General features: G+C 43.2%; 1 protein-coding gene across 4 annotated transcripts in view; it reads left to right on the forward strand.

Moving 5' to 3' along the window:
• Positions 1–651: 651 nt before the first annotated feature.
• Positions 652–26,159, forward strand: part of ENTREP1 (endosomal transmembrane epsin interactor 1) — an 80,265-nt gene continuing 54,757 nt past the window's right edge. Inside the window, exons 1-4 of one of the 4 annotated variants that reach the window (XM_072992187.2) lie at positions 652–1,320; positions 4,756–4,812; positions 10,052–10,162; positions 13,134–13,262. In XM_072992187.2, the coding sequence (XP_072848288.1) occupies positions 913–1,320; positions 4,756–4,812; positions 10,052–10,162; positions 13,134–13,262 (705 nt within the window). In that variant the 5' untranslated portion in view covers positions 652–912. The remainder of the gene's footprint in view (positions 1,321–4,755; positions 4,813–10,051; positions 10,163–13,133; positions 13,263–26,159) is intronic. The other 3 variants (XM_072992188.2, XM_072992189.2, XM_072992190.2) reach the window with 3 other exon arrangements.

Consider the following 26,159-nt stretch of genomic DNA (forward strand, 5'->3'; position numbering starts at 1 on the left):
AAAGCGAGGGAGAGAGCGGAAGAGACGTGCAATCCGATCCCACGCTTGTTTCTTTGGATGTTCTCGGGATGGGTTGTGGGGTGAGGCAGGCTCCCCAATTAGGCATGCATGCAGAAGTGGAGCTCCTGTTGTCGGAATGTCTGTGACCCATATCAGCTTGGATTGTTGTTAACCGAGCTGGTATTTTGAGCAGACGTTGGCGACTGAGGCGCTTTCAGAACTGGAGGAATGAGGTCGCGGCGGGGCGTGAGGGGGAAAGGCTGATTTCAGAGGCTGGCAGCCGGTGGCAGGGAATTGTAGTTGCACGGGGAAGAATAATTGGGGACTTTTTACTGAAGGGCTGGATTTGAAGCCTTTGGCACCCTGAGGGAACTTGGAAGGGGCTCCTCAGGCGAACGAAGGAGTTGGTAGCAGTGGGGAAATAAGGGAGAGGGCAGAGTAACTTGGCACGCAGGTTTCAAGCGGGATTTGTCCCTCAGGGTGATTGTAGTGGGGGGGGGGAAGTCATCCGTCTGGAGTAGTATCTCTTTCGAGACACGAGGCGACGGGGTCTCTCCATATGAATAAGAAACTCCTCACTTATCAGTAGAGTGGCTTGAGATGCCGGGGGACGGTGGGGGGGTACAAAAGAGCACGAGGGGTGCCTTTTAAGTGGCCGAACCGCGGGGTGACGGTGTGGGAGAGGCCGAGAGGAAGCTGGTCAGGCGGCGCGGCGGGTGGACGGCAGAAAAAGGGCTTGGCCGGACGCCTCAGCGGGAGGAGGCAGCAGCAGCGCAAGCCCGCCACCCCCACCCCCCTCGCCCGCAGCAGGCGGTGGAGTCCAGCCAGCCACCCGCTTGGCTGCCGTTGGCCAGAGTTTGGCTCGCTCCCCTCGCTGCTTCTCTAGCTGCCGCCCAGCTCCCGCCGCTCCCCATGTCTCTGCCGGTGGTGCTGCCGGGTTCGTGCTGCCCCATGGCCAGGCTCTCGGGGGTTCCCGAGGCGGCCAGACATTGCTCAGTAGCAGCGGCTGCTGCTGCGGCCGCCGCCGCCGCCATCCAAGACCCGTCGCAGCCTCCGCCTCCGATCCGGCCCCGCTGGTCCCGTGGCGGTTTGCAGCAGCCCCGGCCTCGCCCAGCCGCTCTCTCCCCAGAGGCTTCTCGTCGGGCCGCGGCCTCTTCCTCGGCGGGACCGCGGCTGTTGTTGCCGGCCAGACCTCTGTTGTCCTTGGGGCTGCTCCAGCTGATTTTGGGGTGCTGCATGGTGGCCCTAAGCTTTGGGGCGCTCTCCCTCAGCAGCTCCCCCCAGGTGAAGAACTCGTGTCCCTTCTGGGCTGGTTCCTCGGTAAGTGGCCCTAGACACGGCTTTGTTTCTGTTTTGCATGTCTAGCATTGTCAGTATCTTCGGAACACCTGCTAGATCGTCTCCTAGGAACCCGCTTTCAGATTTTCCATCCTTTGTGAGAAGGTGATCACCTGACCAACATTTAAAATGGGAACGGCATTGCTTAATTCTCAAGGTATTTTACGACATTCATTGTGTTTCTCCCTACAAAAATTCTGAGGATGGAATTAATTGCATTTTCCTCAAGAAGAATTAAAATGAGAACTGACATGATCCTAATCCATACTGATTTTTCTCAAGTGAGATTTGGAGGAAATAGATGTATTTCTGGGTGCCCAGGTCACCTGGTGTTTGTTTATGAGGGTGCCCCACAATGGATCTGTATTCTGAAAGAGGGCATCACTTTAATAAAACATAATAACCAAGTGCTGTCAAGTCAATTCTGATTTATGGCAACCTTTTTCCAAGTAGAAAATACTCAGAAGAGGTTTACCATTCCCTTCTGGGGGCACCCTGGTGTTGTGTAGCTTGTCCAAGGCCACAGAGGCTGACTCCTCTTACAGGAGGCACAGTGGAGAATTTAAGTCCCAGCCTCTGGCTCGCATCAGAGTGATACAACCAGCATTACTTACTTTAATTAAAACAATCAAATACAGTAAATGCTGCTTCAAATCCTAGCATATCTATGCCTGCATACTTTGAAGTTGTTGCAAAATTCACATCAAAGTAGAAGTCATCCAGTAAATAGTTTTGCAGGCACAGTTGTGCAACTGATTGCACAGTCATTTGCACAGTCAGTTGTGGCGTCTGAAATCCAATGTGGATTGCTTGGGTATAACTCCTTGCAAACTTCCACAGGCATAACATTATGCTGTGCCCAGTGCTATATAATTTTAACCATAGCTTTGGAAAGTACAAAGTGAAGCACTGTTTACTTATTTTCACCTTAGTGTTTTCTGTTGATACTTCTTCATCTCTTTTCTTCAACTCTTTTCCCCTTTCTATGGGCGATGAGAGGAGAGAGAGCTATATATTTGCTTATAATAACTTTTGATTACCAGAGTACAGTACCATGTTAAGCCAGTTAGGCTAAAACAACATTTGGTTGTGCCTAAGGAAGTTTCTTCTCCTGTCTTCTTAGCTTGGCAGATACAGTGGTTCTTTTAACCCCATTGACCTCTGTGGTCTATCCCATTGAGAAGTATTTGTTGTTGTTTTTTTAAAAGAAGGCTATTACCTTCTTTTTTTTAATGGGAGAAAGGTGCCATAGAAATAAAACAAACAAATAAAATATCTATATTCTGTTCCCAAACAAAACTTGAAAGTGTTGTTGATTTATATGGCTGAAATCCATTTTCTTGTTTCATCAAGAAAATGAGACCCACTGATTCTGTAAGTGTTGATGTACACAATGGATCTGCTCTAACTGGGACTTGCAGTTGGATTTAGGGCTACGGAATTTGCTTCTAGTCACAGACAAGATCTTATGGTGTTCTATAACTCTATCTCCCTTCTTTGAGGACTGCTGAGCATGGCAATTGTAAAAATTGTTGATGCTCTTAACTCTTCTGGCTAATGAAATGTTTTAATTAATATTTAAGAAAAACATTGTATAGAACTTCTGCTTATTGTTTGGATGATAAGTCTTTCTTCTGGAGTTACTCCTTTTTTTCTTTCAGATTTTGTTAATTATTATGAGCCTATAAAAGACAGATTCATGCTCTAAAAGAATTAGAGCCAGACTAAATTACTTTGCATGTACATCAGGGAGGGACAACTCATGCCTTTGTAAATACTATAGGACTATAACTTTTATCATTCCTCATTATTTGCTGCTTGGTCTAAGACTGAAAGCAGTTAGAACTCAAGAATAAGCTGAGGGCCATAAATTCCTCATCCCTCAGATACATCCATCCTTTGTGCAGTCTGTATTCATAGAAGACTAGAGTAAATGAGTTCCATGCCACTTTAAAAAAAATTGAAAGCACACGATTATGCAAAAGTCATTTGATAATAATACGTTTTGGGCCATATATCTTATCTTTAAATAAAAAGCAAATATGTTTAACAACCTAGAACTTTCATGTTCTAGTTTCACATGTGGGTTAACACTAAGCATGACGTTTTTGGAATTCCTGGACTACAGTATCCAGAAATCTGCAGGAATTACCCTATCTATACTTCTGGGGACTTTAATCAAGACATGAAAGTTCTACCAGGGGTTTTCAAGTTCTTCAATTAACAAATTCTTTGAGGGGAGCAACCCATAACCTGGGAGCAGCCATAGAGAAGGCCTGGGTGTCCCCATTAACCATGTCTGTGCTGGCAGTGGGATTGAAAGGAAGGCTTCCTCTAATGATCTTAAGTGCTGAAAAGGCTCAGATGGGGAGATACAGTATGGTCCTTCAGGCAGCCTAGACCCAAGCCATATAGGACTTCAAAGGTAATGATCAGTACTTCAAGTTGGGCCCAGAAACTAGCTGAATACTTATAGATGTTTCTGTAAAGTTTGCTTAACTTGTCCTGGCTGAAGGTGTCAGAGTACATCTTAGTTGCACACTTGGGCATGTGACCAAGTTTGAGACAGACACCGCTCAGCAGCTTGTCAGCTAGTAACAGTTAGCCATGGCAATTTGTGCAAAACCTATGCAAACACTAGTAAAGTTCTGACTGATAAAAGATGGCCCTGATCAGGAAGGGGGAAAGGGATGTGAGGATGTAGTTTCAGTCTTTTCCTTTCCAAGAATACATGTGTGATAAAACTGCTGATAGTGTTTTCAGGGGTGTATGACTGTCACAGCTTGTTGCTGCACACATATTAATACATTTATTTACTTCTACCAATGCAAACTGCATTTGATTTTTCATGTTTGACTCTAATATTGAGTGTTTGGTTTGCACTGAGATCTTTTTCTTCATAGTAAGTTTTTGAATATAAAGACAAAAAAAGAGTTTATAAAGATTTGACAGATTACGATTACATCCTAAATATGAAAGCAGGTGTGCTAGTTTTGTGCTGATGTCTTCTTTGAAGTAAGTGAGCTACAAACTAAATAATGAAACGGTGTAGGAGTTTTTATGGTGGTTAGAGTTGTTTCATATTTTAAAAGATCCTTTATTATTTTTTGCTTCTCTGTATAGCACTGATTACATTTTTAGGTAACTGAAACTGTATAACTAATGGTATTAAACTGAAGCTATGTATAATACAATATTTTTCTCAACTTGCCCATCAGAAATAATTATGTGCAAAATATGTGCATTGAAGTGAATTGTCTAATTTTGAGTCCATAGGAGTGGCCTCACGAGTTTGTTATATTAGAAACGCAAGTATAAGTAGTGTTTTTCCTCCCATAATTGTAACTGTTTTTACTAGGTACATGGATAATGAACTCTCAGTTCTTGCAGATCTTTTTATTTGTTTTATTGTTGCAGGTAATTTTATCAGGGATTATAGGACTGACAACATGGAAGAGACCAATGATACTTCTGGTATGTGTTGGTTAATGTGATAATTTTGCTTATAATGCAGTATGGAAACATTTTACAGGATTGTCTTGGTATAAACTCAGCATAATTGAAAGTGGACCAAGATGATCACTTGTAAAGATAAATAGTATAAGTCTGAAGTTATTAAACGACATAAGGCATTAATTCTTATTGGGCATATATACTATTGCCAGTCTCAACAGAGTAATGTATGTTACTGTTGACAGTGGCTGATGTATTGCGTGCTAGAAGTGTTTGTCTTCTTGAAGAATATTTAATTAAATGTACAAATTTACTGATTTTAATCACATGCAATCATATAATTGAAATGTTCACACATACATACAGTTTGGTCCAGGTGTGAACAGTTGAGTCCAGGGGGAAATGGGAAGCTGCATGCTTATCTTCTGCACCAGTGAAGTGCAGCCCCCCCTCCCCAAGATGACCTTTGAAGGCAACTCCTAGAATTATTTATCTTTAATTATGCTGGCTAGAGCTGGTGGAAGTTGCAGTCTAAAAAGATCATGAGTGCTGCTCTCTTTATATGCAGTCTTCCAAGGCCTTTACTTTTCAGTGGAGGATTTACTACAAGATCCTTTTTGGAATGCCATATGTAAGAGATTTCACTCATGGTTTCTCCACAAAATGACTGAAGGTGAAAGTCTACTTTTATTTGTGAGAAGAACTGAAGTACATATACAGCAAACTATTTTTGTTGGACCTGAATACTATTGAGCCTTGTGGCGCAGTGGTTAAACCGCTGTACTGCAGCCAAAACTGTGCTCACGACCTGGGGTTCAGTCCCAGGTAGCCGACTCAAGGTTGACTCAGCCTTCTATCCTTCTGAGGTTGGTAAAATGAGTACCCAGCTCGCTGGGGGGGCAATGTGTAGCCTGCATAATTAACTTGTAAACCGCCCAGAGAGTGCTTGAAGCATTATGAGGCGGTATATAAGCAGCACGCTTTGCTTTGCTTTGCTTTACTGAATACCAGGCGTGGGCAATTAATTTCTATAGGGGAGCCACATGAAAAATCTGAACTGTGTTCAGGTGCCAAACCAACTTTACTTAAAAATAAAATGAAACAGTGATGTTATGATTGTTTTTATTTTAAACTTGTTAATCTTCACAAATACTAAAGAGGTTTTTTGCAGTATGTTAAACATAAGCAACTGATCAACTTTAGACAAAAAGCTATAAATGGTTTTGATGTTCAAAACTGTCCATGGGCCGGACAGGAGAGGCTCACGGGCTGTATGTAGTCCTTGGGCTGCACTTTGCCCAGGTCTGCTGTATAAACCACCATCTATTTCCCCTTTCCAGCTTTCCGAAAATCTGCCATCAGTCACCAGTTGTTATAGATCCAGACGTACTTCTGTTTCAGTATCAGCGGTTATTTTCTCTGGCTGTAAGTACCTTGTTTCCCCGAAAATAAGACAGGGTTAATTTTTGCTCCAAAAAACTCACTGGGGCTTATTTTCAGGGGATGCTTTATTTTTTTCATGTACAACAATCTACATTTATTCAAATAGTCATATCTACTTCTGGTTGCTGTACAATGGTGGAAGGTGGGATTTCACTTAACTGGGGCTTATTTTTGGGTAGTGCTTATATTACAGCATCCTGAAAAAAATAATACTAGGGCTTATTTTTGGGGGAACAGGGTACTTACAGCCAGAGAAAATTTTCGGAAAGCTGGAAAGGGGAAATAGATGGTGGTTTATTATAGGAAATGTCTTATTTGTTCCTTTCCTAGCATCTTGTTAACAACTTCATGAATGAAATTTCAACAACATAGATTTGGATCCAGATGTGAGCAAAGGTGCTTCTGCTCCCACCAACAAGTTATTCAGTTTCCTCACCTGCTGTTGCTCCCTCCATGCCCAACAGCACAATGAGTCCAGCAGGTTCCCCAAATTCCTAGGAATGACCTTTGGCAATCAAAGGTCATCAGTCAGAAAGGGATGCAGAACAAGAAAAACCCCGTTCTGCATTTCTGCTTACACATCTCCGGATTTAAGCTGAATGTTTGGCAGGCTTTGTGAGAGAGACAGAAGTGGTAGTGGATTGAAACATTTGTTTAAATCTTGAATGTATTTGAGTTTCAGATTTCAGAAAGTTTTATCCTATAACTAATGTTTGTCTAAGATCTCCCTGTGACTTCTGGAATGTCTCCAGGGAGCTTGAATAGCCAGTTCTCGGGTGTTTGCTGGGGTAGCCAACTTGTGCATCCCTTTGTTTCACTGCCTTGCTGTACTGAGCTTCCTCTCCACCCTCTATCCTGGTCCAAAGAAACGAAGCCAGTGAAGAGCAACAGGAGAAGCCACTGTTCATATGTCTTCTCTCACTGGTGGGTATTGGGACTGAACTGACTTTAAACGTCCATACTGAGGGGGAGGTGAGCAAGTGGTGCTTCTTTTCCTCATCACTGTTGTTTTTACTTGCTTACCTTTCAGCTTCTCCGAGCAAGGCAACAGCTGATAGAGGAGAAGGAGCTGGTCCCTTGTTACCTGTGTTCTGTTGGCTCAATTTCCATTACTGGCTAGAGAAAGGGAGGAGGAAACTGTTTGCTTGCAGCCATAGAGGTGGGGAGACGAGTAATTGACCCTGGGTTGTGCAAGAAGGTGGCTAACAACAAGAAGATCCACCGAGGGAGGTCTTGTTTGCCAACTGTCCCTGGCAGAGAGTTTGGGTCTCTAAGATGTTCCAATTAGTTCTGTGCTGAATGTCAATTGCAGCATTTTGTGAGGGCCTCAGCAGTAAAACTCTTGTGTTATTGAGTCATATATTTGCATTTTTTAGTGGACACAGAAACAATATTCAAAAATACTTGTATTGTGTGCCTTGAAACCTATTAACTAGTAGCAACCCAGAATAAAGGTTTAATTGAATCAGGACGTGCTAGATTGCTTCCTGGATTTTAAAAAGTTAACTCCTTCTTATCATGAGACGGTTAAAGCAGAATACATCTACTTATTTGAATTCACTGTCTTATTTCCCCACTAAGAGTCTCACCAAAGTAAGCATATGTGATATCAACGTTGTGTTCTATTTCTGGTGCTGGGGAGGAAGTAATTTGAATCCTTCAGATGTGCCTTTGCCCTTGCTAGAATATAAAATAGGTTTGTTTGCATCTTAAATTATTTCCACAATAAAGTATATTATCATTATTAGTAGTATTATTCCCATGATACATGGCCTGCCAAAAATTGTCAGGATTTAGTTCCTTGAATATGGAGTAACTGTCAAGGAGATAGGCTATTCATAGGTACGTATTTCCTTGAAATATGTGCTGTTCCAAGTGAGACAGCCTTCTGCAGTTGCTGAATTGTGATCACATTTGTACCTAGAGTACCAAGATGGTGTTCTCAGTCTTTTGGTATTGAACCTAAAGCACCAAATTACAACAGAAAGAATTTTAGTTGTGGGTTTTTTTTTTTTTTTTGCCTTAATAACTCAATCTCAGTTTGTAAATTCTTATACTTTGCAAGCTTTTCAGATTTCTTCTCTTTGATTTTAGCATCCCCACATCTATTATATAGACCTCACTTTCAAAAATGATCAGACCAGGCATATTGTGAGCCAGATGTTTATCAGTTTGAATCTGGAAGTCTTGTAATATTTTGACTTCTTTATTTTCAATAACTATTTTCAGTTTTGTCGCCCCACCAGTTTTTGATCACTGATGTAATTTTTACATATATTCCAGTGTACCATTACTGCAACTTTATTTTGCTTTTCCCAAAAATCTGTGAAATCTTTTTGTAATCACAGATAAGGTGGTGCACTGTTTCTTCTGCTTCTTTACACAACCACCATCTATGATCTATCAATCTAGGTTTTAATTGCATTTGTAAGGAGTGCTTGCTGTTATGCTGCAAGGATAAGCTCCTGAATTTCTTTCTTACTCTTACTTCTATTATTGCAACATACATGTTTTGCTGGATACATAACAAAAATATGCAGTGTACAGACAATTAAAAAAATCAAAATGCCAAGAAAAATATTGCCTGCCTCCGTACTGCTGCAGCACACTGCTGAATGTCAGCAGTGAAGCTATACTTCTAAGTGCCTCATAGGTTGCTTAAAAGAAGCTGCATAGGTTCATTGCATGTTGTTTAAAGAAGAATTGCACTTACAGTGGGGTCTCGACTTACGAACGGCTCGACATACGAACGTTTCGACTTACGAACCGCTCTCATAGGAATGTATGGACTCAACTTACGAACTTAGATTCGAGTTACGAACTCTTTTTTTTCCTTTTTTTAAAAGCTAAGTCATCTTAGGTTAAAAGGAAAAAAAGGAAAAAATATCCCCCTCTAGTGGCAGAAGGCAGAATAGCAGCTTCCCATCAGTTTCTATGGACGAAAAGAGCAGATACGGATTAAATGGTTTTCAATGCATTCCTATGGGAAATGCAGATTCGACTTAAGAACTTTTCGACCTGAGAACTGCCTTCCAATACGCATTAAGTTCGTAAGTTGAGACCCCACTGTACTAGAGGATTCTGGAGACATGCTTTCTCTCTTCCCATTTTGCCCCCTAGAGCAGTGAGGCAAGACTCCAAAACCACAAAGATGGAAAAAGAGACCCATGGAGATGATTCAGGAGGATACTATGGCTACTTAATTAGTTGATGATAGGTTGAGCAGAATTAGAAGGCTTATACCTCATTTGTTCTTCACTTTAAAAAGATTCATCAGGGTGAGGAAAACATATTCATCCTCTTTAAAAAGCTGAAACCTCAAGAAGTGGGTCTAGATCACTGGTTCTTAACCTTGGGTTACTCAGGAGTTTTGGACTGCAACTCCCAGAAACCTTCACCACCAACTGTGCTGGCTGGGGTTTATGGGAGTTGCAGTTCAAAAACATCTGAGTAACAAAGGTTAAGAACCTAGGGTCTAGATAATCAATGCTATCAAGTGCCTTCCTCCCAATGGGCATGGTTTTCATCTTTTTTTCACTGCCATGTGATTTTAGACATTCTATTATCTTATTTCATATTATTGAATGCACTGTGAAATATCAGACTGCAGTGTTTTAAAATTCAAATACAGAGAAGCATGTGGGTGATTAGAACATGTTGGAAGTGTGATATCTTTTGGTATGTTTTGAATTTGCATGGTATACGGAATACAAGGCAAGGAATTTATAGGTAGTAATATAGAACAATGAAAAGGTTGGTGTGAAAATGTGAGCAGACAAGTCACTTACCATGTTTTGCATTTTTAATTTTGTTCCAGGTTAACTTGTTTGTTTTGCTCTCTGTTATCTGTGTTCTCTTGAACCTGGCGGGATTTATTCTTGGATGCCAAGGTGCTCAGTTTGTATCCAGTGTACCTAGATGTGATCTGGTGAGGAGACATTTTACTTGATAATGTTTGAAGGGTAACAGATGGCAGTACTTGTAATAGAAACCTAGATCTTCGCTGGGCGATCTTCGCTGGACAACAAGATAATTTCCTCATCGGAACACATTAAATGGGTTTCAATGCATTCCAATGGGGGATTGTTTTTAGCATGATGATTTCGCTTAACAGCGATTTTCCTGGAATGGATTATCGTCGTCATGTGGGGCACCACTGTACTGTTTATCTGACTACAAAGAAGAACATATCTCATAGAACTGGTAAAAAGGTGGTATGGGGTGTTTTGAAGATACCAGTTGGGTCTAATAATTGATTTTCTGGTTTAGCTAATGGAGCAAAACCTTGGCTTGAACAATTTGTGCAGTCCCTTCAAACAAAGATCATACTCTAGTTTGGAGGGCTCATTCAAAACATAGTTGCCTGATTGAGACTCAGATCAGATGATATAAATCAGGGGTTACCAACCCCCCAGTGCCGGTCCGTGGGCTTCCCAGGACTGGGCTGTGGAGACAGATCTCCACCCCCTGCACGCACACACAGTGGGCATGTTGTGCTTGCGGGGGACGTGTCGTGCTCATGTGCCTGTGCGGGGTGTGTGTCGTGAGCCACACCCACCCGCAAGCGCAGCACACCCTCCCGCGAGTGCGCCCCTGCACATGGAGCCCGCCCCCCAACTGGTCTACGGTTCCAAAAAGTGATATAAATAACACATTTATGATTCTACCAGGTTCTTGCCTAAGTAGTCAGTTGAGCAAATTAAGCCTGTGTTTAGTTCCCAGTGATGAGTCATGAAACAAGACAATCTAATTCAAAAGACTTGGAAGCAGGAAAGCACATGCTATTTCAAACAGAGTTTTTTCCAATTACTTAAGGGTTTTCTTCTAACATCAAGTTCTTAATAGCATCTTGTTTGACTCTTCAATAACTGACTCAGTTAAGCAGGAAAGTCATGTGGGAAGCTTTGTAGGGGAGAAGAGAAGGGGGAGCATGTGAACACAGTACTTATTAGCAATCCTGCAAACTCATTTTAAAGACCACTTAAATGTAGCCAGCTAAGTTCCCCTCGAAACTTTTGCTAATGAAAGTCCATGAAACACCATGTATATTATACCATTGTGTATCATTGTGTAGTATTTTAACTGTGTATTGTTAAGTTTTATTCTGCCAGTATAAATTAAGGGGGGGAAATAAGAATCCTGTTTAGGTTTATTCAGAAACAAGTTCAGTTTTGTATAGAACAGTAACTTTGTGGGAAATCTTATTGCTTAAATTATGTCTACAGATAGATGATGGCATCAGCAGCAAGGATCTTTTTTGTAATTAAAGACATCCTCCTTCTGTCCTGTGGCTTGTCTCACTTGGGAGTAATCAGTTTCATTGTGTAGAGACTGCAAGATGAAAGGAGGAAGTCTAAGTACTGAAAAACTTTCCTTGTCATTTATGTCACCTGCTCTCTGAGATTATCTGTAATTAAAGACTTACTCTTTACACAACAGGATTTTGGTCACTTTAAAAAATAATAAAGCAGATACAGTGGTGCCTCACATAGCGAGCGCCTCGCTATGCAATGAAACTGCATAGCGAGGGGTTACGGGCCATCGCCGGAGCGTTCGCTCAGCGATGGCCCCTATGGGCTCTTTTCGCTATGCGATGATCGCGCGGACGCGATCAATGCATAGCAAACAGCTGATCAGCGGTTCCAAAATGGCCGCCGCTAAAACAAAATGGCGACCGCTGTTTTGCCTCGCTAACGAGGCATCCAAAATGGCCACCGCAATGGAGGAACCTCGCAGAACGGTGAGTTTTAAGCCCATAGGAACGTATTAAATCAGTTTTAATACGTTCCTGTGGGCTTTTTAAGTTCACTTAGCGATGTTTTGCTGGGCGAGGGTTAATCTGGAACGGATTAACCTCGCTAAGCGAGGCACCACTGTGCTTTCTTAAGACTTAAGATATTGTTTGTGACTAACATATGCATATGAATATTTTTAAATTAGAAGAAACCATTTGCCTTAGGCTTATGCATACTTCTGTTTTATTATACTGTAGGTAAAGCAGGAAGTTTCAGAGGTTTTTAATTTCAACCAACCTGTACATCAGCAATGGCAAACCTATGGCACACGTGCCACAGCTGGCACACCTGAGCCCTTTCTGCGGGCATGAAAGCCATAAATTGCCAGATCTCTACCCCCCCCCCCCCCCGCAGCCAAACCTGATGCTGGCGCTTTGACAGGCGGCGGGCCAGGATCCGGAGCAGCTGGCACTGGTGGAGGATCCGGAGTGGGGTCTCGAGCCAACTCTGTGCCCAGATTCCCCCTTCTGCCACTTCTGTTCTGCCCCTGCTGCTGCCCACTAGGTTTTTGGTTTTTTTGTTTGGGCACTCAGGCCCAAAACGTTTTGCTGTCACTGCTATATATACTATTTTTCTTGCTCATGCTGCATCGTATAGGCACTATTTAGTGGCAGCTACTAAGTAACATGATTAGTACGAAATCCTGAGACTCTAAAAATGTAGAGTCAGTACACACAGGGTCAGTACCCAGCACAACAAAATACAATAACTGCATGACAAGTTCTTTAATCTGTACTGATCATTTAAAATGTTCTTAAATGTGGACTAAAGAGTAAAATATTACATATTCATTACCTACTCTCTCTTATGTATAACATTTGTGTGGATAATATTTATTAGAGCAGTGAGCTTTTGTGGTTTTCAGTTTTTTGATTTGCTTTGTGGATACACAGTGGCTGAAATCCAGTAGTAAATCACAACTAGAGTAGGTCCATTAAATCAGTGGGGATTTGGTGAGTCAACTCTTCTGCAAGTTCCATTGATTAATGGGTTTACTCTGCTTGCAGCATATTACTGGATTTCGGCTGCTTTTTGATAGTGTATTGTAAAATTTGCTTTCAAGTTACTAATTTATAATTCTCACTCCCCTTCTGAATATTAAAGATTGACATGGGTGAAAATAGGTTTTGTTTCTGTTGTGAAGAATTTCTGCCAGCAAAATGTACAGAGAAAGAAAATGCGCTGAAGCTGTATCCACTCCAGTCATGTAGTGCAGTTCATCTTTTACTCAAGGTGAGATTGTCATCTCATATTAGTTGCAATAGCAGTGAATAAACTTTAGTAAAAATATATAATGGTATCATATAAATCTTTGATATATAGTAATTCTAACTACTTTCAAGCATATTGCTTTTTCTCCTCAAGCACTTTCCATTATTTCTTGTTCAAGGCCTGAAGAGTGGGTGAAGCTGAGAGAGAGTACGTAACATAAGATATATGTAGTATAAACTCTTAAGTGATAAGAATAGGTCAGAGTTTTCTCCATTGATTTGTAAACCTGGTGACAGCACACCAGGATTGGAACTTTTGTGTCTTTTTGACTACATGTCCCAGAATTCTCTAGGAATTTCCCTGACTACAATTCTGGGAACTTGCCAGAAATTTAAAGTGTTTACTGTATAGGACTTTTTAATCACCTCCATTCAGCACCTCTTTGCTGTGAAGCTGGGGAAGTGGGCTGGGCTCCAGGGGAACTGCAAGGCATTATGGAACTGGTAGTTTCCCTACCTATTAGGCTGCATATAGGGCACCTTTCAAAATACTACCAGCAGTCCCATAATGCTCTGCTCTTCAAAGCATCATCATGGCACTGACAGAAGTGTCAAATTGAGTTGATTGAAAGCTCCTGTAAGCATTTATTATTGATCGAAAACTTATGTAAGCAGTTCAGGCTGGGAGAATTCCTATAGAATTCTAGGACTTGTAGTCAATAACATTAAATTCTCATGCTTACAGCACACTGATCAATTCTTGAATTAGACCCCAGTTAAACTCAATCATATTCCTAAAGACCTACCAATATAATACAATAAATTAGGTTATTCGCATTTCCCCTTGAGTAAAAGGTGTCCATTTCATAAATAATTATGCACAGCCATTATTTGGACACTGGTGTAAAGCAAAGGGGTATTTAAACTTTGATCCCCCATTGTTGTCTGGCTCACCCCCACCCCTGAGCATAGGGAAAAAAGCTCCCATTCACATCTGTGGAAGTGTATTCCCCAATGTGGATAACAGACACAGAGGGCCTAATCCACAGTCCACTGACACACGCTGGATCTTAATTCAGTTTTTCTCTCTATATTGGTTAATCTGTTTAGTATTATAGCATAACAAACAAGATCAACATGGTAAAATCAAAATTAACAGGATCAAATCCAGGGTCCATCAGTTTCACAATATCGATCAAGTGAACCTTTATACAAATAATAGGAAATAACAAAAACATTTGAGTGCCATATCCATTCACATTGATAGGTGAGTTATCAATATTTAACCAGTCCTCTCCAAGGTTGTGATCCAGGGAGTGGGGCACAGCAAGTTTCTCAGCTGATGATGTACACATCAAGCCACTGCAAAAGTGTCAGTGATCTTACTGATCTGGTTATTCTTCTTCGTGGTCTCGGTGAATGCACACGAATGGGTTAAACTGTGCCTGCGCAGGACTCTTAGGAATATCCTAGCATTTAAATAACTGACCAGTAGAATGATTCCCCATGATGCACATGCCCCGCCTGCCCGTGGTACCTCAGTTCCTTTTTGCCACCACTGCAATCGGACTCTTTCGTGATGCCTAGAGCTGTTTTCAATTATTTCAAGTCTTCTGGTTTTGATCCTGACCTGGTTTCTTGACTACGTTTTTCTGATCTCTGGAGTATTTTGACTTGGACTGACCTGATTTATGATTCTTGCATTTTGGATTGGCTACCGTTGTGTCTGGTTTGTAACCTTTGGACTGGTTACCGTTTGTGATTTGGATTATTGACTTTGCCTTGATACTTTGGTCTTTTGTCTTCTTGGCTTTTGATCCTGGACTGCAATAGTTAATGTTCCCCGTGAGTTCTTTCCTCTTTTTCCTTCCCCCCTCCTTCCCCTGTTCTCGCCAAATTTTATGGCCTCGTCAGGTCCATTCAAACGCTGTACATCATGTGCCAACAAGATTCCCTTCACGGATGGCCACAACCGCTGTTTATTCTGCTAGGGGGAGAGACAACAGCCCCACTCCTATCAGGAGCGTAAAAAATTAACCAAACCTGCCATTAAGCTCTGCTTACAGTGACTCAGCTCATATCTTTGGGAGAAATCGTTAACACCTTTGAGCTGCGCAGCCATGGAACCTACCGTGACTCGTGCTCCTCCCACTCCTCATCTCGATCCTGCTGCTTCCCTGGCTCCTGCTACCCCTTCTTTGAGAGCTTCTTCGAAGGTGTCTAAGTCGAAGAAGTTGTTAACATCAGTGTCAACATTGATATCGAAATCACCATCTGTTAAAGACCCCAAGAAAAAGAAGGAGGTAGTTAAATGTAAGAAGGCTAAACAGTCATCTAAGTCTGCTCAACCTAAGGAACTCCATCCAGTTCGAGTGTCCCTGCCTTCACCTGCCTCACTTTCTGAAGGGGACAGCTTTGTACCACCGCCGCAGATGCAGACGTCGGTATTGATTCTGAGCCTGTCTCCAAGTCATGGTTGTTCTGAGGCTGATGCAATCTCCATGCCGGCCTCAGCCCATTGGAGACCTATGTCAATCGGGCAGGCAACAGTGATTCAACTGTCAAACTCTGAGGTGTCACCACAACAATCCCCTCCGCGTAAATGTCGACATGTTTCTCCAGGCCGACAGCACCCTCAGCATCAGGAGGTCATAGCTCTTCCACGTCCATCTCAATGTCATGCTTTCGCTGAATATGAAGAGCCACTTAATGTAGAAATTGATTGGCATGGTGGTCGACGTCGGTACCATGGGGACGATCTTGATCTCTTCTATGACACTGACCATTACCGTATTTTTCGCACCGTAAGACACACTTTCCCCCCACAAAACAGGGGGGTGGAAAGTCTGTGCGTCTTATGGAGCGAAGAAAACAGATTATATTTTCCTGTTTTCTTCTCCTAAAAAATTGGTGCGTCTTATGGAAAGGTGCGTCTTATGGAGCGAAAAATACGGGTATGTCAGGCCCAAGAGGGTGTGATATGCTTCCCCATCTGGGTTATCTCAATCGCCTTTGCTGCCTCAACGTCAGCATCGAGCCTATTTCCAGCTCGACCCTATGACTTCGAAGCCTGCTACTAAGCGCCACTTACCGCAACAGGATCATAAATCATCCTGTCCTGTGAAGTGTTCTCGGGCTGCATCGATACTGTCACCCTCAGTATCCCACCTGAAAGCGTCTCACGCTCAGTCATCTTGTCAGGCTGTGTCTTCTAGAGCCGCTTAGCCACCTGAAATGGAGACTTCTGCATCAATTCCCCGAGCTCCAGCCTTCAAATCGACATCTCATCCTTGCTCACCTTCACCACCTCTGTCTCTTAATAGAGGTTCTAGAGGTCCCTTGGCTTCATCGGTCTTTGAGGAGGACTCGCCTTCGGAGGCATCTAGGGAATCCTCTTCAAATTTACCTACACCGATTCAGATGTAGCTAATCTTCATCCCCCATCTCCATCTGAGGACTTTACGTCATACTTGCAATTAATTATCACCATGGCCAAATCAGTGGAACTTGATATAGAGCAACCTCTTCCTCCCAAACAGGACCTTGTTTTCAATGATATAAACCAAGATAAATTCCCCCCATTGAGTTTGACTTTTATTCCAGCTATGTTGGATCTCATAAAGGAATCATGGAATCAACTATCTATGTCTCTTCAAATCTCTAGACGTGTTGAAAATCATTACAGGACACACGGCAGCAACACTACTTTCCTCACTAGGCACCCTGCACTGAATTCCATTATAGTGTAATCCAATCAATCAAAGGTTGGAAAATGTTCTAAGGTCACTCCTACCAATAAGGAAGGCTGCAAACTAGATGAACTGGGCCGTCGCCTCTACTCTCTGGCTTCATTTGTAATGAGAGTTTCTAACTAGCAGGCAGGTGCCTATCAGAGGCAATTATGGAACAAAGTTTTGCCAGTTCTTCAAGCTGCTCCTGAAGAAACTAGGACTGCTTCTCTCAATGTTCACCTGGAAGCATTGATGCTGGCTAAACAACGTTTGGCATCACGTCATACAGCTGATGCAGCATCCAAGGCCATGACATTGGTTATTGCTCTCAGGAGGCACGCTTGGCTGCATTCAGCAGAAATCAATGACAATGCTTTGAAGAGGTCCCGTTTGATGGTGTCGGCCTTTTTAATGAGAAAATGGATGAGGTGATGGACAATTTACATAAGATCCGGAAGACAGCTCGCTCTTATTATGTCCAGCAGCCCCAATACCAATGTTATCAGTGGCATAGGCCTTTCACTCACAGCAATCTTATGATCAAATCTATCACCCTTACAAAACTCCTGCTCAAGAAAGATCAAATCCTCCTCTGTCTTCTTCTGCTACCACCTCTTTCCAGTCACAAGCTTCTGGTCAATGTTGACAAGCTTTCCATCGCCCTGCCAAGAAGAATAAACAATATCTTTGTCTGTCCTCGTCTGAATCCTTCCATCGGTTTATCCCACCTTCCCCAGCTAGCTCCCTTTTTTTGACAAGTGGTCTATCATCACCAAAGATATTTGGGTGCTAGCCATCATACACTTTAGTTACCTTTAGAGTTCTCAGATCTTCCCCCTGTAAGTCACCTCAAGGTCACAGCTTACTCACCTGCTCTAGAAAATGAAGCCTGTGTTCTTCTCCAGAAGCATGTTATTCAACGCGTTTCTTTTCAAGAAGCACTGGACGGCTTCTATTCCTGATATTTTACAGTTCCCAAGAAGGATGGTGGACTACGACCGATCTTAGATCTCCAGCTCCTCAATACTTACTTTCGTCCAAGGCATTTCCGAATTGTCACCTTAGAGTCGGTCATTCCACTTCTTTCTTCAGGAGATTGGTTTGTGGTGATAGATTTACAAGACACTTAATTTCATATTTCTATCCACGAGCGTCATCCCAAATATCTCTGCTTCATCTTCATGGAGTCAGTGTACCAATTCTGTGCCCTACCATTTGGGCTTGCAACCGCACCAAGGACCTTCACAAAGTGTTTGGCTCCAGTAGCAGCATACCTGTGTCTGCACAATATCATGGTCTTTCCTTATATAGACGACTGGTTGATCATTGCTGGCTCTTACACCAAGGCACAGGAGGATACAAATTTTGCTTGACAAACTCTGGCAGATCTAGGCCTCCAGGTCCACTTTGTGAAGTCCCATCTTCAACTGTCTCAGACCATGGACTACTTTGGGGCTCGCTTGAATTCCAACAGAGCCAGGGTCTTCCTTCCTTTTGAAATGATTTACAAATTGAGCCGGGCTATTCATCTGTTCCGCCCATACGCCAGGTTTTCTGCTCATCACACGCAACATCTTTTAGGCCCCATGGCTTCCACCACGTCTGTTTTTCCTCACACTCGGTCGAAGATGCGATCTCTGCAGGTGTGGTACCTGTCTCAGTTTAATCCTCTATTAGACAACCCTGCCAAATGCCTATGTGTGACTCCAGAGTTAGCAAGTCAACTGATGTGGTGGACTTCCGTGCCGCATCTTCTAATTGGCCGACCCTTCAGGCCCCTCCAGCTGACAGTCCAGATCACAACGGATGGCAGCTCAACAGGTTGGGGTGCGTATTGTGGCGTTCACAAGATCCACAGCCTGTGGTCCAGCTCAGAGAAGCTGATGCATATCAACCGTCTTGAGATGTTGGCAGTAATCAAGGCTCTTTGCGCTTTCTATCCTCTCATGGTCGGTCGTGGAGTACAGGTGGCTATGGACAACCCGACCATTCTGTATTACATAAACAAGCAGGCAGGCACTCACTCTTTGTCCCTTCTGTATTTAGCGATCCACCTTTGGGTGTGGTGCTACGATCGCCACATATTTCCGGTTGCCATCCATGTATTGAGAGGACAACAATGTGGCCTATTTCCTGAGCCAGCTAACCACTCTAACTCATGAGTGGGTTCTCAACAACTCTGTTCTCCCATATCTGCAACAGGTGGGGCACACCAACCATTGATGTCTTTGCTACTCAGATCATCGCAAAATGCAAAAAGTTTTGTTTTCGAGCAGGGAGAGGCACGGGCTCCTTGGGCGATGCCTTCATGGTGACTTGGAATGCTGTCCTTCTTTATATTTTTCCTCCCATCCCGCTCATTTAACAGACGATTATCACGATCCGCCAGTTGCGAGCCAATGCAATTCTGGTAGCTCCATGGTGGCCTCAGCAACCATGGTTTACCAGCCTCAAGACCATTGCATCCAATTTCCTGAGACTGCATCCCAACCATTCCTCCTAACTCGGGACGGAGGCAAGGTCTGTCACCCCGAGATCGAGTCGCTTCATCTCACAGTATGGAGGATTCTACCAGTATAAAGGAAGTGTTGGACAGAGCTAGAAAGCCTTCAACCAAATTGTTATATTCTTATAAGTGGTCTGTTTTTACCAAGTTGGCTATTTCTGGACGGTTTTTTTGGCTGTTTCAACTTTGTTAGATACCCTTCTCGCTTTCCTACGTTATTTGATCTAGGGCTGGCACATTCTACACTAAAGGTTTATATTTCAGCTATTGTTTCTTGTCAGCCTGTGGGTTCAGACGCTTCCTGTTTATTTTCACACCCAATCATGAAGAGGTTCCTTCAGGTTTGTGTAACATTCATCCACCTGTACGGCCTCCAATCCCTCAATGGTCTCTTCAGACTATTTTGCGGGCTCTTGCGTGCCCACCGTTTGAACCTATGGCTTCTACCCCTCTAAAACTTCTTTCAGTTAAGACTTTGTTTCTTGTGGCTGTTACATCTGCACAAAGAGCAAGTAATGGCTGCACTATGTCTGATGCCCTGTATATACAGTTTCACCCGGACAGGGTCATCTTATATCCTGATGTGTCATTTCTCCCTAAGGTGATTTCGAGTTTTCATGTTAATCAACCTCTGATCCTCCCAACGTTGTTTCCTAATCTCTTTTCCGATATTGAACGCATGCTCCATTCTCTTGATGTTCGTCAGGCTTTGGCCTTTGACATTTCTAGAACTAAGGGCTTCCGCAAATCTCCTAGACTGTTTGTTTGCTTCCGCAATCCTCAAAAAGGTTATCTGGTTTCTTCTCAGACAGTTTCCAGATGGATAGTTTTTGCCATCGCTTCAGCCTATGAGCTGGTTGGCAAGCCCCACCAGATGTATTGAAGGCACATTCCACTAGAGCTGTGGCTACCTCTACTGCCTGGCTTCGTGGCATTGAAGTCTCTGACATTTGTCGATCAGCTATTTGGTCTACCTTTGTGACACATTACAGGCTGGATGTCAGAGCCAAAAAGGAAGCAAGTTTTGGAAGGGCTGTGCTGACTTCAGTTTTACCATGACGGCCCTCCTTCTGGTAAGTGAGCTTGCTAGTCACCCATTTGTGTGCATTGACAGAGACCACGAAGAAGAAAGAGGTTACTTCTTTGTGGCCTCTGTGAATACACACATAATGGGTTTAGTCTGCGCCTGCGCTGACCTTCTCGGAGCATTCCAGAGCTAAAAGTAACAATTTTATGGGACGATCCCCCAAGAGGCACATGCTCCTCCCACCCAATATTCCCCTCAGTTCCTTTTTTCCGCTGTGCTGTAAAGTTCTACAGAGATATAGAGCTATTTCCACAGGGTTTTTCCCCTTAGTTATTCATCAATTCCCTTTTAATGGGATACTTCCCCTTCTCAGTTATTCAGTCTACGATCCCCCGTGAGTTGTTTTTCGTTTCGGTTCAACCTTTCTATTTCTTTCAAGTTTTCCCGCCTTTTCTGGCCTCCTGGGCCCCATTTGATTCTCAGGCACGTTTATGATTCTTCTGCCTGAGTGAACTACGTTTTACCCAGATGCAGCCGCGCGGACTCGCTTATACAAGTTTGCCTTTTATTCCGCTTTTCGAAGAGAAATAGATCGAAGGACAGTCCGGTTCCTCTCACATAGCTATCCCATTTACCCATGAGAGAACCCTTCAATACCACAACAGAGGATTCTTCGATGGAGTGATTTTGCCTCAGAAAGAGGATGTGCGACTGCGCACTGCACAAACTTCGTCCAATTACCTCTCTCCTCCAACTGGCCATTTATGACTGTGCTTCCGTCCAGTCTGGCCGTAGCCTATTATAGCCCTACATGAGGGCGGGCATTTGACGTTCCGGAGTTGGAGTTCGAGGCTCTTCCTCTATCTCACGAGAAGAGGAGAGAGAAAGAGAGGCAGGTCTCAGAGAGAGACTGGTGAATCATCGATGGACATCGGCGTATTGCCACTGAAAGAGAGAGTACATTGCATGATCCACCTGCATACACTCCAAGATCGCCCAGTAACCTCTGTCTTCCAACTGGCCATTCAGTGACTGCGCTATCATCCAGTCCGGCCATGGCCCATTGTAGCCCTATATTAGGATGGGCATTTGACAGTCCAGATTCTCAACCTTGAGGCTCTTCTTTCCTCACATGAGGAACGACAGAGACAAACTAAACACTTCAGTTTGTCCCCAGCATCTGGTCGGGCTCAACAAGGACAAACTACGCTTCGGCATCGAGCTATATTCTCATTTGCCGGTCCATCTCATGTCAAAGCCCATTCTGGTCGGGCTCAACATGGATAAACTACGCTTTGGCGTCGAGCTATATGCTCATATGCCGGTCCATCTCATGTCAATTCCGTTCTGGTTGGGCTCCACATGGACAAATTACGCTTTGGCATCGAGCTATATGCTCATATGCCGGTCTATCCCATGGCAAAGCCCACTCTAGTCGGGCTCGACATGGACAAACTACATGTCAACATTGAGCTATATTCTCATATGCTGGTCCATCTCATGTCTAAGCCCATTCTGGTCGGGCTCGACACGGGCAAATTATATTTCGGCATGGAACGATACTTCTCCTATTCTGGTCCATCTCGTATCAAAGCCCATTCTGGTTGGGCTTTACATGGACAAGCTACACTTCGACATGGAACAATACTTCTCATATGCTGGTTGGCCTCATATCAATGCCCACTTTCGTCGACCTTGACATGGGCAAACTATACTTCAACATGGAACAATACTTCTTCAAGGCTAGTCCATCTTGTATCAAAGCCAATCTTTGGCTCCACACGGACAAGCTACACTCTGGCATGGAACAATACTTTTCATATGCCGGTTCCGCTTGTATCAAAGACCATTCTGGTTGGGCTCAATATGGTCAAACTACACTTCCGCATAGACAGATGTTTCTCGTATGTCGGTCCATCTCATATCAGAGCACATTCTAGTTGGTCTCAACGTGGACATACTGCATTTCGGCATGGAACTATACTTCTCATATGCCGGTTTATCTTGTATCAAAACCCATTCTGGTTGGGCCCGACATGGTCAAACTACTCTTCGGCATAGACCAATACTTCTCATATGCCAACCCATCTCATATCAAAGCACATTCTGATTGGGCTCGACATGTACATGCTATACTTTGGCATGGAGCAATATTTCTCATATGCTGGTCCACTCATACCAAGCCCATCTGGGTCAGGCTCAACATGGACAAGCTACACTTCGCCATGGCTCTATACTTCTCATATGCCGATTCATCTCATGTCACAACATGCTATGATTGGACTCGAGATAGACAAACTGAATGCTTCCGTTTTTCCCCACCATTTCAGCAGTTCAGTATGGGAGAATCCTCCCCTTATGCCAGGTAGTCTGACATCGAAGTCCATTTGATCTGCCTTGACTGACATATCATTACTGTAGCAAGAAACGATGCTGCTCATATACTAGTTCCTTTCTCCTCAAGCCTATTAGGACCAGGCTTGATGTGGGCAAGATAAATATTTTCACCTTCCATTGGAACTTCAACGCTTTGGCATGGGAAAATGCCTCTCAAAGCCTATTCTAATTGGACTGGACACAGTTCACCTGAAGTTCCCGTTTCTCCACCATGTTTATATTTCGGCATGGAAAGATGATTCCTGTCATTTTACGTTGAAGCCCATCAGGATCGGTTGCAACTTGCACAAAACTTTGTTCTTGTTTTTTCTACCATATTAGCACTTCGACGGAAATAGATGCTTCCCAGGTTCCAGTCCATCTTGGGTCTAAGCCCATTATGACCAAACACGACCGGTCCTGGCTTCGAATTGTACATTTGCCAATTCTGAGCATAATCTCGGATCTCACTCCTCCAACTATCTCCCTTCAACATGATGCGATGCGTGATCATCTTCTGTCACCTTCAGTGTGCTCTTTGTATATGCACAGCTCACTTCTCGGTTGACCGCATCCTGTTCGTTGTGAGTGGAGGAACCTCCTTTTCCAGACCTATTTATGGATCTGAGGACGAAGGTATAACATGTAGAAGGTACAAGGAAATAATATTTAAAGAATTTAGGATGACACCAGTCCCACTTTAATCATCGCAGAGCAAATTTCTTCAAAGCAAGAAATGATTTCCCTGAGCCCTGCTAATAAGAATATGGAAACATTGATGAACTTGATCGCTTCGGCTTCATGTGCCCAACGATCAGTCACGATAGGCGCCTACCAAGGCCAGTTATGGTCTATTTATCTTAGAATCCATTACAACAAAATTTATAACTACTCACACCAAGACCACGGCTCTAGCAGGGCAATACAGTATTGCAGCTAGACACACAAAGGGCTTCAACTACTGTGGCATCCTAAGTTTCGATAGAACGTTCACCTAGTTAGGATCCCCTGGTTCATTAGGGATGCAAAGGACTGTATTGAATACCTCCCATTGCATGGCAACAGTCTCTTCAGTCTAGACTGATGACACTTGAAAGAATTTTTACACACAATACGGAAAGCAACTAACATATATATGGGTCGATAGCCCTTTCGTCCCTTTCTCAGTCTACCCATATTCCTTTCAACCGTATCGGGATTTTCAAACTCCCAGAAAACTCGGTTTATTCAAGGATGTCACCACGTCTTTCAAGGTTACATTATAAAATTGACTTTGTTTCCTTAGAAAGCAGCAATTGACTGAGAGTTTGTTAACTATCTTCTATCGGAGTTCGATTGAGAGCATATTATCCTACTGTCTCTGTGTATGGTTCACGAGCTGCACAGTGGCAGAGAAAAAGGCAATTCAAAGGGTGATTAAGACGGCCCAAAACATCATTGGCTGTTCACTCCCCTCTTTGGAAGAATTGTATAAGAACAGATGTAAGAGGAAGATATCTAACATACTGAAAGACTCCTCTCATCCGGGACATCAGCTCTTTAAATTATTACCATCGGGAAGGAGATTTAGGGTATTGAAAGCAAGGACAAGCAGATTCAAGAACAGCTTTTACCCAAGTGCAGTATTGAGTTTAAATGCGGGGTCATAAGTTTTTGGTGGAATTTTAATTGCTGGGAGAAACGGGGTATTTATATTTGTATGGTGAGTGTTGTGCATATTTTTAACTTTTTTTTTTTGTAGTGGTGTTGTCCAGTTTTACCTTGGGGAAGAGCACCTCATTTCGTTGCACCCACTTGTGAGTGCAATGACAAATAAATTTCTTATGTCTTATGTCTTATGTCTTTTCAGTAACCTTAGACTTATTCTTTTTCCATACCATCCAGGAAGAGGTCTTGCCTCCTGGACACGCATGCCATAATTCGAGATCCAACATCAGGCTTGTGCAATGGCTTCTACTCCTATACTTTTATATACATAGAAAGGACGAAGTCATCCGTACCAGCTTTGATTTCAGAAATCTTATCATATGTATTCTACCATTCGATTTTCAGCGTCTACAAGGTCTTCCACAAAGTACAAGGCATCAGTTTCAAAACCTTCCCCTGCAAGATATAGACGTCTACCTATACTGGTACTGTAGCGTATGTTTTCTGTAAACAACAACAAAAAAACCTATACAAAGCAATCATCTCCCCGGATTCATTGCTCCACGACCTCAGTGCCACAGCAAGCCAAACTCAACCTTGAACCACTCCTATAGTGGTATCTTTGCTGTTCGACCATGTGGAGGATCACTATTCCAAATAACTGCAAGTTCAACGCTGTCGCTGTTGGAAAGTACCAACCATCAATGTATTTGCTGGGGTCTGAATGCCAACTACAGATTCTATTGTTCCTGTACAGGTGCGGACAAGGACACCATCGGGGACGCGTTCATATGGCAGTGCACAAGGAGTCTGCCATAACTCTTCCCTCCGATACCTTTTGATACCTTTTATCCTAGGGACAGTCTTCCATCACCATCATTCCTAATCGGATGTGATCCAACTACCTCCATGATGACCAAGGTAGCCCTACTTCGCCTGTTCAGGTTGATATTGACAGGCACAAGTCAGTTCTTTCTGGTTCCTCACCTCCTAACTTTGGAGGGAGGGATGGTCTACCATCCGGATCTATCGTCCATGAACTTCACAGTCTGGAGAATATTACCACTTTGACATCAGTGCACGATCGAGCTCGAAAACCATGGACTCGATGTCTATATGTAAATGATTAAAATCTTTTTTCATATCTGGAACAAAGAACTACCCTACGAACTTCCTTTAGAAGTGTTACCTACTTGACCTTTCTCTTTATACTTTGCAATATTATATATCTGTTACTGTTGCCAATTGACCAGATGATTCTGGTCCAGTAGGACTTTTGTCTCGTTCTATGCCCAAACGTCTTCACAGAGGACTCAGTGCCACCGTCCTCCATGTAACATATTGTTCTTCAATGGTCTATCCATCATTCTGAAATCACTCGGCCTTTGTAGCACGTTTAGCTTCTAATGCCAAATTGCTTATTCTCAAATGGCCTTCCTAGCGGCAGTCATATTTGCCATAGGAACCAGCGACGTGGCTGGACTGTAATCCGATCCACCTTTATTCACTCCTGATGAAGTGACTTCCTACTTTAATGTGCCATTCCTAGTCTGAGCATCTAGATTTCATATTTATCTATGCTTGATCATACCATCATTCCGCAGACCACCATCATCGCTTCTAGAGCACATG

Source organism: Pogona vitticeps, chromosome 2 (assembly GCF_051106095.1).
Source record: "Pogona vitticeps strain Pit_001003342236 chromosome 2, PviZW2.1, whole genome shotgun sequence".
NCBI classification, from domain to species: Eukaryota; Metazoa; Chordata; class Lepidosauria; order Squamata; family Agamidae; genus Pogona; species Pogona vitticeps.